General features: G+C 52.8%; 2 protein-coding genes across 2 annotated transcripts in view; both read left to right on the forward strand.

Annotated features, from left to right (window-relative positions):
* The first annotated feature begins 134 nt into the window (after positions 1–134).
* Positions 135–11722, forward strand: rhbdl2 (rhomboid, veinlet-like 2 (Drosophila)). Its single transcript, XM_060053414.1, is given in 10 exon segments — positions 135–766; positions 3422–3651; positions 5939–6087; positions 6367–6470; positions 7078–7121; positions 7123–7181; positions 7642–7648; positions 7796–7856; positions 9215–9276; positions 11181–11722. Coding segments are annotated over 9 exon segments (894 nt in total). The 5' UTR covers positions 135–766; positions 3422–3423; the 3' UTR covers positions 11361–11722.
* Positions 5125–12871, forward strand: part of fhl3a (four and a half LIM domains 3a) — a 59417-nt gene continuing 51670 nt past the window's right edge. Inside the window, exon 1 of the mRNA XM_060053406.1 lies at positions 5125–5136. The gene's annotated coding sequence lies outside the window, so the exon portion shown is untranslated. The remainder of the gene's footprint in view (positions 5137–12871) is intronic.

Here is a 12871-nt window from a genome sequence, read left to right on the forward strand (position 1 = left end):
GGACTGACTGGTCTGTGAGGCTCCTGTCCCGACACGCCGGGTGGATAAACCGGGACGTTCCCCCTGGTTTAACGAGACACCAGCGCCCACCTGTGGGCCGACCGGGGTCCTGCAGCCCAGCGTTTCGATCGCTTACGAGATGAAGCTGAATTCCAGATCAAGGTTCATCTGCTTCTTACCTGGACTCAAATCTACAGGAACCACGGTTTAGACAGAACTCTGGTTTACACTAAACTCCGGCTTAGATCAAGAGCAGTTTCCTCTTCCATGTTTTTGTCAGAAAGCGGGATTGTGAATTGTGATTCCCTGTGACGTCAGGTGTGACAGGTGTGGCTCCCCCGCTTCAGGTACACGGAGATCAGGTAGGAGAAAAGCCAGGAAGGAGAAAGAGAGACAGAGTGTGTGTTTGTGTTTTTCCACCGGGACCCAGACTCTAAACATTGTCCTCCCGAGCGCCGGCTGTTTGTTTGGTTGGAGGAAGGAAGTTAGTCGCAGGAAAGCCATGAAGAGCCTGTAATTATCGGAAGGAGAACCCTCCCCCTCAGACTTCTCAGGCGGGCAGCGAGAGTCCAGTTCCCGGGCCAGAACGGACACAGACCGGCGGAACAGGTCCCGGTACAGGACGGACAGACACCTATAGAAAGGTCGTGAGGAGGTCTAAACCGGATCTTAACCTACAGACGCCCGGTCGTGTGGAGGTCCAGACCAGTCCAATCCGAGTGGAAACGTGAGAATCCCGGGTCTCTGCTCGTCCACATCCCAACAGGTAGGAGACGAGAACATTCACACGGGCTGTACCACTCTGAGGCTCGGGAGGGCGCTTCTGCGGACCATGTGGTCTTTCAGACCTCCTGTGTGTTGTAGTTGTGTACGTTGTGTTGCAGGTGTGTTGTAACTTCATGCAGGTTAATGTAGTCCTATTTGTGCAGGGCTCACTTTATATATTTTTTTTAATCTCCAGGGACTAACGCCTTTACATTAAATAAAGAGTCCAAAATAAATCATAGGGACTCCGGTCCACCAGGTGGGCAGAATACGTCTTTATAGCCTCTTTATAGCCTCTTTATAGCCACTATCTGTCCCAGAGTGGACTTAAGTTCTGGTGAGGCAGCAGCCAAGACCAACATGGTTAACATCTGGAGCTCTGCCAACGACCTCAGGCGGTCCGTTAACCATCAGACGGCCTGTAGGTCGGTTAAACCTGGTCAGAGAGGGCCGGTAGGTCGGTTAAACCTGGTCAGAGAGGGCCGGTAGGTCGGTTAACCAGTCAGAGAGCCCCTGTAGATCGGTTAACCAGTCAGAGAGGCCCTGTAGGTCGGTTAAACCTGGTCAGAGGCCCTGTAGGTTGGTTAACCAGTCAGGGCCTGTAGGTTGGTTAACCAGTCAGAGGGCCTGTAGGTTGGTTAACCAGTCAGAGAGGGCCTGTAGGTTGGTTAACCAGTCAGGGCCTGTAGGTTGGTTAACCAGTCAGAGGGCCTGTAGGTTGGTTAACCAGTCAGAGGGCCTGTAGGTTGGTTAACCAGTCAGGGCCTGTAGGTTGGTTAACCAGTCAGAGGGCCTGTAGGTTGGTTAACCAGTCAGAGGGCCTGTAGGTTGGTTAACCAGTCAGAGGGCCTGTAGGTTGGTTAACCAGTCAGGGCCTGTAGGTTGGTTAACCAGTCAGAGGGCCTGTAGGTCGGTTAACCAGTCAGAGGGCCTGTGGGTTGGTTAACCAGTCAGGGCCTGTAGGTTGGTTAACCAGTCAGAGGGCCTGTAGGTTGGTTAACCAGTCAGGGCCTGTAGGTTGGTTAACCAGTCAGAGAGGGCCTGTAGGTTGGTTAACCAGTCAGGGCCTGTAGGTTGGTTAACCAGTCAGAGGGCCTGTAGGTTGGTTAACCAGTCAGAGGGCCTGTAGGTTGGTTAACCAGTCAGGGCCTGTAGGTTGGTTAACCAGTCAGAGGGCCTGTAGGTTGGTTAACCAGTCAGAGGGCCTGTAGGTTGGTTAACCAGTCAGGGCCTGTAGGGTGGTTAACCAGTCAGAGAGGGCCTGTAGGTTAACCAAGGTTCAAGGTTGCTTTATTCGTACCCGTGGGTACATTTGGTTGCAGGTCAATAAAAAGGCATTCACACACTTAGCATACACGGTAAAAAAGGACGCAAGCCTCTGTCCAGAGGGAAGCAGCTGATATGCACTGTTTAAAGGATGGGCGCTATACCTTTGAATGGATTGAGATAACCTCTGTAACTGTCTGCTGTACAGGGCTTCCGTGTTTGGCTGTGGCTCACCAATCAACTCACTGGACCATTTGACAATCTTGTTCAGGGAATTCTTATTTTTTAAAGATATGTTTCCACACCATGATGCTAAGGAAAATGTTAAAATTGACTTGATAAAAGCACAGTCAAACAAAGACATCATAGTTTAGTCTATGTTAAAAGGGGAAAGCTTCCTCAAACAGTACAGGCGCTCGTGACCCTTCTTAAAAACAGCTTCACAATTTAAATCAAAATTGAGGGTGGAATCGTTTACTGTCCCAAGATATCTATATGAGGTTACCTGTTCAACGGTCTGACCTTTGATTGTGAGGGTCTCCTGACTGTGAGCCTGCCTTCTGAAATCAATGAACATGTCCTTTGTTTTGGACACATGTATCTGAAGATAAGAGTCATCACACCATCTGAGAAAGTCGTCTATAACCGGTCCATGGTTGCTCTCCCCAGCCCTAAGCAGGCTGACTACTACCGAGTCATCCGCGTACTTTAGAATCCATCTGTTCTCGTACTGGCTCCGACACGTGTTGGTATAACCAGTCAGAGGGGACCTGTAGGACGGTTAAACCCGGTCAGAGGGGGCCTGTAGGACGGTTAAACCCGGTCAGAGAGGGCCTGCAGGACCGTTAAACCCGGTCAGAGAGGGCCTGTAGGACGGTTAAACCCGGTCAGAGAGGGCCTGCAGGACCGTTAAACCCGGTCAGAGAGGGCCTGTAGGACGGTTAAACCCGGTCAGAGAGGGCCTGTAGGACGGTTAAACCCGGTCAGAGAGGGCCTGTAGGACCGTTAAACCCGGTCAGAGAGGGCCTGCAGGACCGTTAAACCCGGTCAGAGAGGGCCTGTAGGTCAGGCTGATGACCAGACGCATCTCCTCATCTGGCTTTAGCTAGTTGAGTCTTAAGTCACGTCTCCCTCCTCAGCCTAAAGTCACGTCTCCCTCCTCAGCCTAAAGTCACGTCTCCCTCCTCAGCCTAAAGTCACGTCTCCCTCCTCAGCCTGCGGTCTCCTCCCTCTCCCCTCTCCCCTCCCTGCCCTCCCCCTCTCCCCTCCCTGCGGTCTCGTCCCTCTCCCCTCTCCCCTCTCCCCTCCCCTCCCTGCCCTCCCCCTCTCCCTCCCTGCGGTCTCGTCCCTCTCCCCTCTCCCCTCCCTGCCTCCCCCTCTCCCTGAGCAGCGATGGCGAGCGTGGACGTGGAGGAGATGTCTCCGTTCCCGCTGGAGCCCGACGGGACGCCGTGGCGCGACCAGCGGGAGCAGCGGGAACGCCGGCCCACCGGCTGCTGCGACCGCTTCCAGAGGAGCGTCTCCAAGTGGATGCTCCCGCCCGACTCCCGGGAGACCTACCTGCAGCGCACCAACTGCTGCCCGCCGCCCATCTTCATCATCCTCATCAGCGTGGCCGAGGTGGGCGGAGCCTCCATGTGTCAGGAATACATTATCTAGAATGACTTAGTTATGATCCCTTCAGTTATAAGACTGACAAACTGATTGTTTTATACATTTATAAATATAAACACTTTGTATCCGTTAACACCGGGAATATCAGTCTGTTTAGGTTTAGATACAATAAACCCCATTTGGTTTATTGTACACAAAACTAGTTTGATTTGGGTTAGTCCCGCCCCCTCTCTTACTGATGCTGCCTGGTTTGTTTATTTACCCGGTTTGTGGGAGTAAAGGTCTGACCTTGTGTGTTTAAGATAGGAGGGGCACGCACGCGCACACACGCACGCACGCACGCACGCACGCGCGCGCACACGCACGCACGCACGCACGCACGCACGCACGCACGCACGCACGCACGCACGCACACAGACTTGTGGTCAGCCTGCAGGCTCCTGTAATGATAATAATACTCTGAGTCGTTGCGGTGGGTTTACCCTCAGTCTCTCTTCCAGTTCCACTCTGATATGTCAACACATCAGACACACACCACAAAGACACACCATACAGACACACCATACAGACACACACCACAAAGACACACACCACACAAAGACACACACCACAAAGACACACCATACAGACACACCATACAGACACACACCACAAAGACACACCATACAGACACACACCACAAAGACACACCATACAGACACACACCACAAAGACACACCATACAGACACACCATACAGACACACACCACAAAGACACACACCACACAAAGACACACACCACAAAGACACACCATACAGACACACACCACAAAGACACACCATACAGACACACACCACAAAGACACACCACAAAGACACACCATACAGACACACACCACAAAGACACACCATACAGACACACACCACAAAGACACACCATACAGACACACACCACAAAGACACACCATACAGACACACACCACAAAGACACACCATACAGACACACACCACAAAGACACACCATGCAGACACACACCACAAAGACACACCATACAGACACACACCACAAAGACACACCATACAGACACACACCACAAAGACACACACCACAAAGACACACCATACAGACACACACCATACAGACACACACCATACAGACACACTGGTTCTCTGAAGGCCTTAGAGGACAGATTGCGTGGGGGGTCAGGGTCAGGGTTAGGGTCAGGGTGAGGTGGTTTGGTCTACTGGGGTTAGGGTCAGGGTTAGGGTCAGGGTGAGGTGGTTTGGTCTACTGGGGTTAGGGTCAGGGTTAGGGTCAGGGTTAGGGTCAGGGTCAGAGGGTTTGGTCTACTGGGGTTAGGGTCAGGGTCAGGGTCAGGTGGTTTGGTCTACTGGGGTTTTGATTTGGGGTCAGGGTTAGGGTCAGGGTCAGGGTCAGGGTCAGGTGGTTTGGTCTACTGGGGTCAGGGTCAGGGTCAGAGGTCAGGGTCAGGTGTGTTTGGCAGCGCTCCAGTAGAATGGGAGCTGTGTTCTGATACGATGAAGAGCAGCCGTTTGGAGGTTAGAGCTGTCCCTGTGTGTGTGTGTCTGTGTGTGTGTCTCTGTGTGCGTGCGTGTGTGTGTCTGGGTGTGCATGTGTGTGTGCGTGCGTGTGTGTGTCTGGGTGTGTGTGTCTCTGTGTGTGTGTGTGTGTCTGTGTGTGTGTCTCTGTGTGCGTGCGTGTGTGTGTCTGGGTGTGTGTGTCTCTGTGTGTGTGTGTGTGTCTCTGTGTGTGTGTGTGTGTGTGTGTGTGTGCGTGTCTCTGTGTGTGTGTGTGTGTGTGTGTGTGTGTGTGTGTGCATGTGTGTGTGTGTGTGTGTCTCTGTGTGTGTGTGTGTCTCTGTGTGTGTGTGTGTCTCTGTGTGTGTGTGTCTCTGTGTGCGTGTCTCTGTGTGTGTGTGTGTGTGTGTGTCTGTGTGTGTGTGTGTGTGTCTCTGTGTGTGTGTGTGTGTGTGTGTGTGTGTGTCTGTGTGTGTCTCTGTGTGTGTGTGTGTGTCTGTGTTACAAGCTTTATTGAGGAACCTTATGTACAGATTTATCTGTCGCCTGAATAACTCAAAGAATGAAGTCATAATGCTGCTGTCGAACCCAAGTTATAGCGCAGTACGCTACCAGTCATACCTTTGGAGGCATTGGTATAAGTGCCTTTTATAATTGGTCGTTATGTTTTTATTCTTATTTATGTGTGTTTTGTCCATTTCTTGTATTGTATGTTTTTAAATGGACCTTGAGTCTAATAATAAAAGGTTGATGATGATGATGTGTGTGGGGGCAGCTGGCGGTCTTCATCTACTACGCGGTGTGGAAGCCCCAGAAGCAGTGGGTGACTCTGGACGAGGGCATCTGGGAGAGCCCCTTGACTTACCGCGCGGACCGCCGCTGGGAGGCCTGGAGGTTCGGCTCCTACATGTTCGTCCACGCAGGGTAGGTGGAGTGTGAGGTGTGTTTCTGAGTGTGTGTGTGTCTGAGTGTGTGTGTGTCTGAGTGTGTGTGTGTGTGTGTGTGTCTGAGTGTGTGTGTGGGTCTGTTTGTCTGAGTGTGTGTCTTTGTCCGTGTATTAAATTGTGTCGGGTTGTGTGTGTATTGAGTTGCGTTGGGTTGTGTGTGTACTGAGTTGTGTTGAGTTGTGTGTGCGTTGCGTTGTGTTGTGTACTGAGTGGGGGCTGTAGTGTCACTCCTGTCCTGCGGGGGCGCTGTGTGCAGGGTGGAGCACATCCTGGGGAACCTGGTGATGCAGCTGCTGCTGGGCATCCCCCTGGAGCTGGTGCACAAGGGCTTCGAGGTGGGCATGGTGTACCTGGCCGGGGGTCCTGGCAGGTGAGCCCTCCTCTACACCTGCTCTACACCGGCTGTACACCTGCTGTACACCTCCTTTACAGTGCCCCCCCCCACCGTGAGGTGCCCCCCGCCTCACAGGCCCTTTAAAGCAGCCTCGTCCTAAGACAGAGCACATCTGTTGTGGAGCCTTTGAAAATCTTCGGAAGACAGCGAACACACGGGGGGGGGGGGGGGGGGGGGGGGGGGGGGGAGCTTGTTTTTCCTGTTTGTCTTCAAGGCCAAATATGTGCTATTTTAATTTTTTCCCTTCCTCTTCTCTCTCTCTCATTCTCTCTCTCTCATTCTCTCTCTCTCTCTCTCTCTCTCTCACCCCCACCTCTCTCTCTCTCTCTCTCTCTCTCTCTCTCTCTCTCATCTCCTCTCTCTCTCTCTCTCTCTCTCTCTCTCTCTCTCTCTCTCTCTCTCTCTCTCTCTCTCTCTCTCTCTCTCTCTCTCCCCTCTCACCCCCCACCTCTCTCTCTCTGTCTCTCTCTCTCTCTCTCCTCCTCTCACCCCCACCTCTCTCTCTCTCTCTCTCTCTCTCCTCTCACCCCCCACCTCTCTCTCTCTGTCTCTCTCCCTCTCCCTCCCCCCCTCTCTCTGCAGGTTCTCTAGCCAGCTCTATCTTTGACCCCCACAGTGGCCCTAGTGGGGGCGTCTGGGGGGGTCTACGCTCTGCTGGGGGGTTTCTTCATGAACGCGTCGTGGTGAGACTCACAACATTCCTCAGCTCCTCAAGAGCTTCGGGCGGAGCTGCTGTCCCCGGGGGGGCCGCCACCCCAGAGATACTAACACAGTGTAACATTTACCTTGAGGGCCTTTCAGCCGAAGAGACTCACAATAAGTCCATTAGTCAGAAGAAAGAGAAACATCAATACATCGCTCTCAGTACAGTAAGGATGTTCGTAGCTAGGATAGTCAACCCGTTCCCCGTGTACAACACAGATGGCTAGGCTAAGACGCTACACCATGCTAAGTGCTGTTATTAAGGGCCAGGACGTACAACATACAATAAGTGGGGACATTAAGCGCCAACACAGTGTAAGCAATGTGCTGGGAGGAAGGCACTGGGTCCGATTCTCAATGACCCTGTCTGACCTGTAGGCGTCCTTGAGCGAGATGACCCCTGGCCCCTACATGCTCCTGGATGACATGTCTGAGTGTGTGTGTGTGTGTGTGTGTGTGGTCGTCTGTGTGTGTGTGAGTGATCAGGCCCCAGGTGCCCATACAGCCCCCCCCCCACCACCACCACCAGGACTATATCATCAGACCCTCTCTTAGGTACTCATATCGATGTTATTGTCCTTATCTCCAGAACTTCCGTGAGATGATTCCTCTGCTGGGCGTGTTCCGCATCCTGGTGATCGTCGCCATCGGTGGGTCTCCGCGCCGCGTCACCTGGTCGCCTGGCAACAGGCGCCGAGGCAGCTTCTGATACGACCACTTCCTGTTAGAACAGGACCCTAGTGGGCGGGGACTAAACATAGTGAATGGATGTGATAGGTGCTCGGGATACTGATACATTTCTCGATGTTGTTATCAGCGGTGGGAAGGCAATGCCCCGCCCCCACACAAACACGGCGACCAATCACAGCCCTGTCTGTTTTGAAGGAATGTGATGACAGGTTGGAGGAGGTTTTCCACTTCCTGTTTCTTCTTTAATTTTCTCCGGATAAGTTTTCCTTGTTGATCTAAGACAAGGATTCTTTGTGTTTGATCCCGGGACCTTAAAGACCATTTAAGGGGGTCCCTGGGGACTGAGACCTCGAAATGTCGGATTTGGGTATTCCCAAGATCCCTGCTCAGAAGGTTCAGATGTTCTGTGGATCCTCCTCCCTGGACAGTTCCCCTGGTTTAGGATCCGAGTCTCGGACTAAAGGGTCACTTAAGGGACAGGGGAGGGTTTAAAGGTGTCTTAAGGAACAGGGGGGGGTTTGAGTCTTAAGGGACAGTGAGGGGGTTAGAGTCTTAAGGGACAGGGGAGGGTTTAAAGGTGTCTTAAGGGACAGGGGGGGGTTTGAGTCTTAAGGGACAGGGGAGGGTTTGAGTCTTAAGGGACAGGGGAGGGTCTGAGTCTTAAGGGACAGGGGAGGGTTTGAGTCTTAAGGGACAGTGAGGGGGTTAGAGTCTTAAGGGACAGGGGAGGGTCTGAGTCTTAAGGGACAGGGGAGGGTTTGAGTCTTAAGGGACAGTGAGGGGGTTAGAGTCTTAAGGGACAGGGGGGGGTTTGAGTCTTAAGGGACAGGGGAGGGTTTGAGTCTTAAGGGACAGGGGAGGGTCTGAGTCTTAAGGGACAGGGGAGGGTCTGAGTCTTAAGGGACAGGGGAGGGTCTGAGTCTTAAGGGACAGGGGAGGGTTTAAAGGTGTCTTAAGGGACAGGGGAGGGTTTAAAGGTGTCTTAAGGGACAGGGGAGGGTTTAAAGGTGTCTTAAGGGACAGGGGAGGGTCTGAGTCTTAAGGGACAGGGGAGGGTTTAAAGGTGTCTTAAGGGACAGGGGAGGGTTTAAAGGTGTCTTAAGGGACAGGGGAGGGTCTGAGTCTTAAGGGACAGGGGAGGGTTTAAAGGTGTCTTAAGGGACAGGGGAGGGCTTAAATGTGTCTTATGGATGAGGCTACCACCCTCTCACTCTCCTCTCTCTCTGGTCCCCCGTCTCTCCTGTCCCTCCGGTCTCTCCTGTCTCTCTGGTCTCTCCTGTCCCTCCGGTCTCTCCTGTCTCTCTGGTCTCTCCTGTAGTGGGCACCGATGTGGCCTTCGCCATCTACAGACGATTCCTGAATGACGACGTTGGGATGAAGGTACGAGCTCTCAGCCTCACTCCTCCCCCTGGCTCCTTACATTACCTCAGCCTCACCCATAACCCTTAACCCTTAACATTACCCTCCCTTAGTCACTCATACGTCAAAGGCCTGTAATACGACCATCATCGCTTAAGAGGTTGTGGCTGAGCCTGTCCATTTCCTCAGGCTCACCCTTAACCCTTGACCTTTAACCGTTAACATTACATTTGCGGTGGCTTTGGGCAGAAGGAGGTTCTGTCTGTAGTGTAGCCACCATCTCTCTAGGAAAGCCTGGCTGAAGGAGGCTCTCTCTGTAGTGTAGCCACCATCTCTCTAGGAAAGCCTGGCTGAAGGAGGCTCTCTCTGTAGTGTAGCCACCATCTCTCTAGGAAAGCCTGGCTGAAGGAGGCTCTCTCTGTAGTGTAGCCACCATCTCTCTAGGAAAGCCTGGCTGAAGGAGGCTCTCTCTGTAGTGTAGCCACCATCTCTCTAGGAAAGCCTGGCTGAAGGAGTCTCTCTCTGTAGTGTAGCCACCATCTCTCTAGGAAAGCCTGGCTGAAGGAGGCTCTCTCTGTAGTGTAGCCACCATCTCTCTAGGAAAGCCTGGCTGAAGGAGTCTCTCTCTGTAGTGTAGCCACCATCTCTCTAGGAAAGCCTGGCTGAAGGAGGCTCTCTCTGTAGTGTAGCCACCATCTCTCTAGGAAAGCCTGGCTGAAGGAGGCTCTCTCTGTAGTGTAGCCACCATCTCTCTAGGAAAGCCTGGCTGAAGGAGGTTCTGTCTGTAGTGTAGCCACCATCTCTCTAGGAAAGCCTGTCTGAAGGAGGCTCTCTCTGTAGTGTAGCCACCATCTCTCTAGGAAAGCCTGGCTGAAGGAGGCTCTCTCTGTAGTGTAGCCACCATCTCTCTAGGAAAGCCTGGCTGAAGGAGTCTCTCTCTGTAGTGTAGCCACCATCTCTCTAGGAAAGCCTGGCTGAAGGAGTCTCTCTCTGTAGTGTAGCCACCATCTCTCTAGGAAAGCCTGGCTGAAGGAGGTTCTGTCTGTAGTGTAGCCACCATCTCTCTAGGAAAGCCTGGCTGAAGGAGGCTCTCTCTGTAGTGTAGCCACCATCTCTCTAGGAAAGCCTGGCTGAAGGAGGCTCTCTCTGTAGTGTAGCCACCATCTCTCTAGGAAAGCCTGGCTGAAGGAGGTTCTGTCTGTAGTGTAGCCACCATCTCTCTAGGAAAGCCTGGCTGAAGGAGGCTCTCTCTGTAGTGTAGCCACCATCTCTCTAGGAAAGCCTGGCTGAAGGAGGCTCTCTCTGTAGTGTAGCCACCATCTCTCTAGGAAAGCCTGGCTGAAGGAGTCTCTCTCTGTAGTGTAGCCACCATCTCTCTAGGAAAGCCTGGCTGAAGGAGTCTCTCTCTGTAGTGTAGCCACCATCTCTCTAGGAAAGCCTGGCTGAAGGAGGCTCTCTCTGTAGTGTAGCCACCATCTCTCTAGGGAAGCCTGGCTGAAGGAGGCTCTCTCTGTAGTGTAGCCACCATCACTCTAGGAAAGCCTGGCTGAAGGAGGCTTTCTCTGTAGTGTAGCCACCATCTCTCTAGGAAAGCCTGGCTGAAGGAGGCTCTCTCTGTAGTGTAGCCACCATCTCTCTAGGAAAGCCTGGCTGAAGGAGGCTCTCTCTGTAGTGTAGCCACCATCTCTTTAGGAAAGCCTGGCTGAAGGAGGCTCTCTCTGTAGTGTAGCCACCATCTCTCTAGGAAAGCCTGGCTGAAGGAGGCTCTCTCTGTAGTGTAGCCACCATCTCTCTAGGAAAGCCTGGCTGAAGGAGGCTCTCTCTGTAGTGTAGCCACCATCTCTCTAGGGAAGCCTGGCTGAAGGAGGCTCTCTCTGTAGTGCTGAGGTGGTTACGTGTTGGTGACCCACTGGTCTCCCCCCCAGGTGTCGTTCGTGGCCCACATCGCGGGCGCGGTGGCGGGGATGAGCGTGGGGTACGTGTTCTTCAGCGCCTTCAACCAGAAGCTGCTGCGGGACCCACGCTTCTGGCTCTGCATCGCCGGCTACCTGGTCTTCGTGATCGCCGCCGTGCTCTTCAACGTCTTCCTGTCCCCGGCGCCGTAGCAACGGCCTGGTCTAATCGGCAGAGGTTTAAACTATTAACTCAGGATTTTTTCCCTTTAAGCATCAGGAAGACAGGGTCAATGAGGGTTCTCAGAGGAGTGGCGCCACCTGGTGGTGAACTCCAGCAATACATAAACATGTCGACCACTGAAGAATGGGACCAGACAACACACTTTACTACTGTGGTTTTTTACCGTCACCTATTTTATACCTTGTGATGACTAGCAGGTTTTTATTTTTTTATGTTGTTTTGTTTAAACCGTTTAATTAAAAGGTGTTAACCGTCACTGGTTTCTATTCATTTGATTTGTTGTCAACCACTACCTTCCAAATTAAATTAAATGCTTTTTTATTAAATCCCATCTGTGTCTCCCTGGCTCCCAGTACATTCTGAACACCCAGTTTAAACCAACTCACAGCTTAGAGAGGATCCCAGAAACAATGTCTCAGTGGTTTCCCTCCCGTTTGAAAGGTGTTGCCCTTCGAGCCCCGGGCCCTTCCCCTCCTCAAGCTCCACAGCTGGGACAGAACTGAACCTCTCTAAGCTCCCGGTCTGTGTTATAATTAAAGTCGTCCGATGCCTTTTTATCTGAAAATACTGAAACTGCTTTCCCAAAAGCCGATGGCGCTCATTCCGGTCGGGTGATCCGGGTTAGATCTCCCGCTGGTAACCCAGATCCACGCGGGACTCTCCCCAGAACGCGTTATATAACCATGACCTCGCCGTGACCCTTCTGGAGGCATAGGTACCAGCCTCCATCAACCAGCCTCAACCAGCCAGCCTCCATCAACCTCCATCACCAACCTCCATCAACCAGCCTCAACCAGCCAGCCTCCATCAGCCTCCATCACCAACCTCCATCACCAACCTCCATCACCAACCTCCATCACCAACCTCCATCAACCAGCCTCCATCAACCTCCATCACCAACCTCCATCAACCAGCCTCCATCAACCAGCCTCCATCAACAGCCTCCATCAACCAGCCTCCATCACCAACCTCCATCAACCAGCCTCCATCACCAACCTCCATCAACCTCCATCACCAACCTCCATCAACCTCCATCAACCTCTATCACCAACCTCCATCAACCAGCCTCCATCAACCTCCATCACCAGCCTCCATCAACCTCCATCACCAACCTCCATCAACCTCCATCAACCTCTATCACCAACCTCCATCAACCAGCCTCCATCAACCTCCATCAACCAGCCTCCATCAACCTCCATCAACCTCCATCAACCAGCCTCCATCAACCAGCCTCCATCAACCTCCATCAACCAGCCTCCATCAACCAGCCTCCATCAACCTCCATCACCAACCTCCATCACCAACCTCCATCAACCTCCATCACCAACCTCCATCACCAACCTCCATCAACCAGCCTCCATCAACCTCCATCAACCAGCCTCCATCAACCTCCATCAACCAGCCTCCATCAACCTCCATCACCAACCTCCATCAACCAGCCTCCATCAACCTCCATCACCAACCTCCATCACCAACCTCC

The sequence above is a fragment of the Gadus macrocephalus genome, chromosome 6, assembly GCF_031168955.1.
Source record: "Gadus macrocephalus chromosome 6, ASM3116895v1".
Taxonomy (NCBI): domain Eukaryota; kingdom Metazoa; phylum Chordata; class Actinopteri; order Gadiformes; family Gadidae; genus Gadus; species Gadus macrocephalus.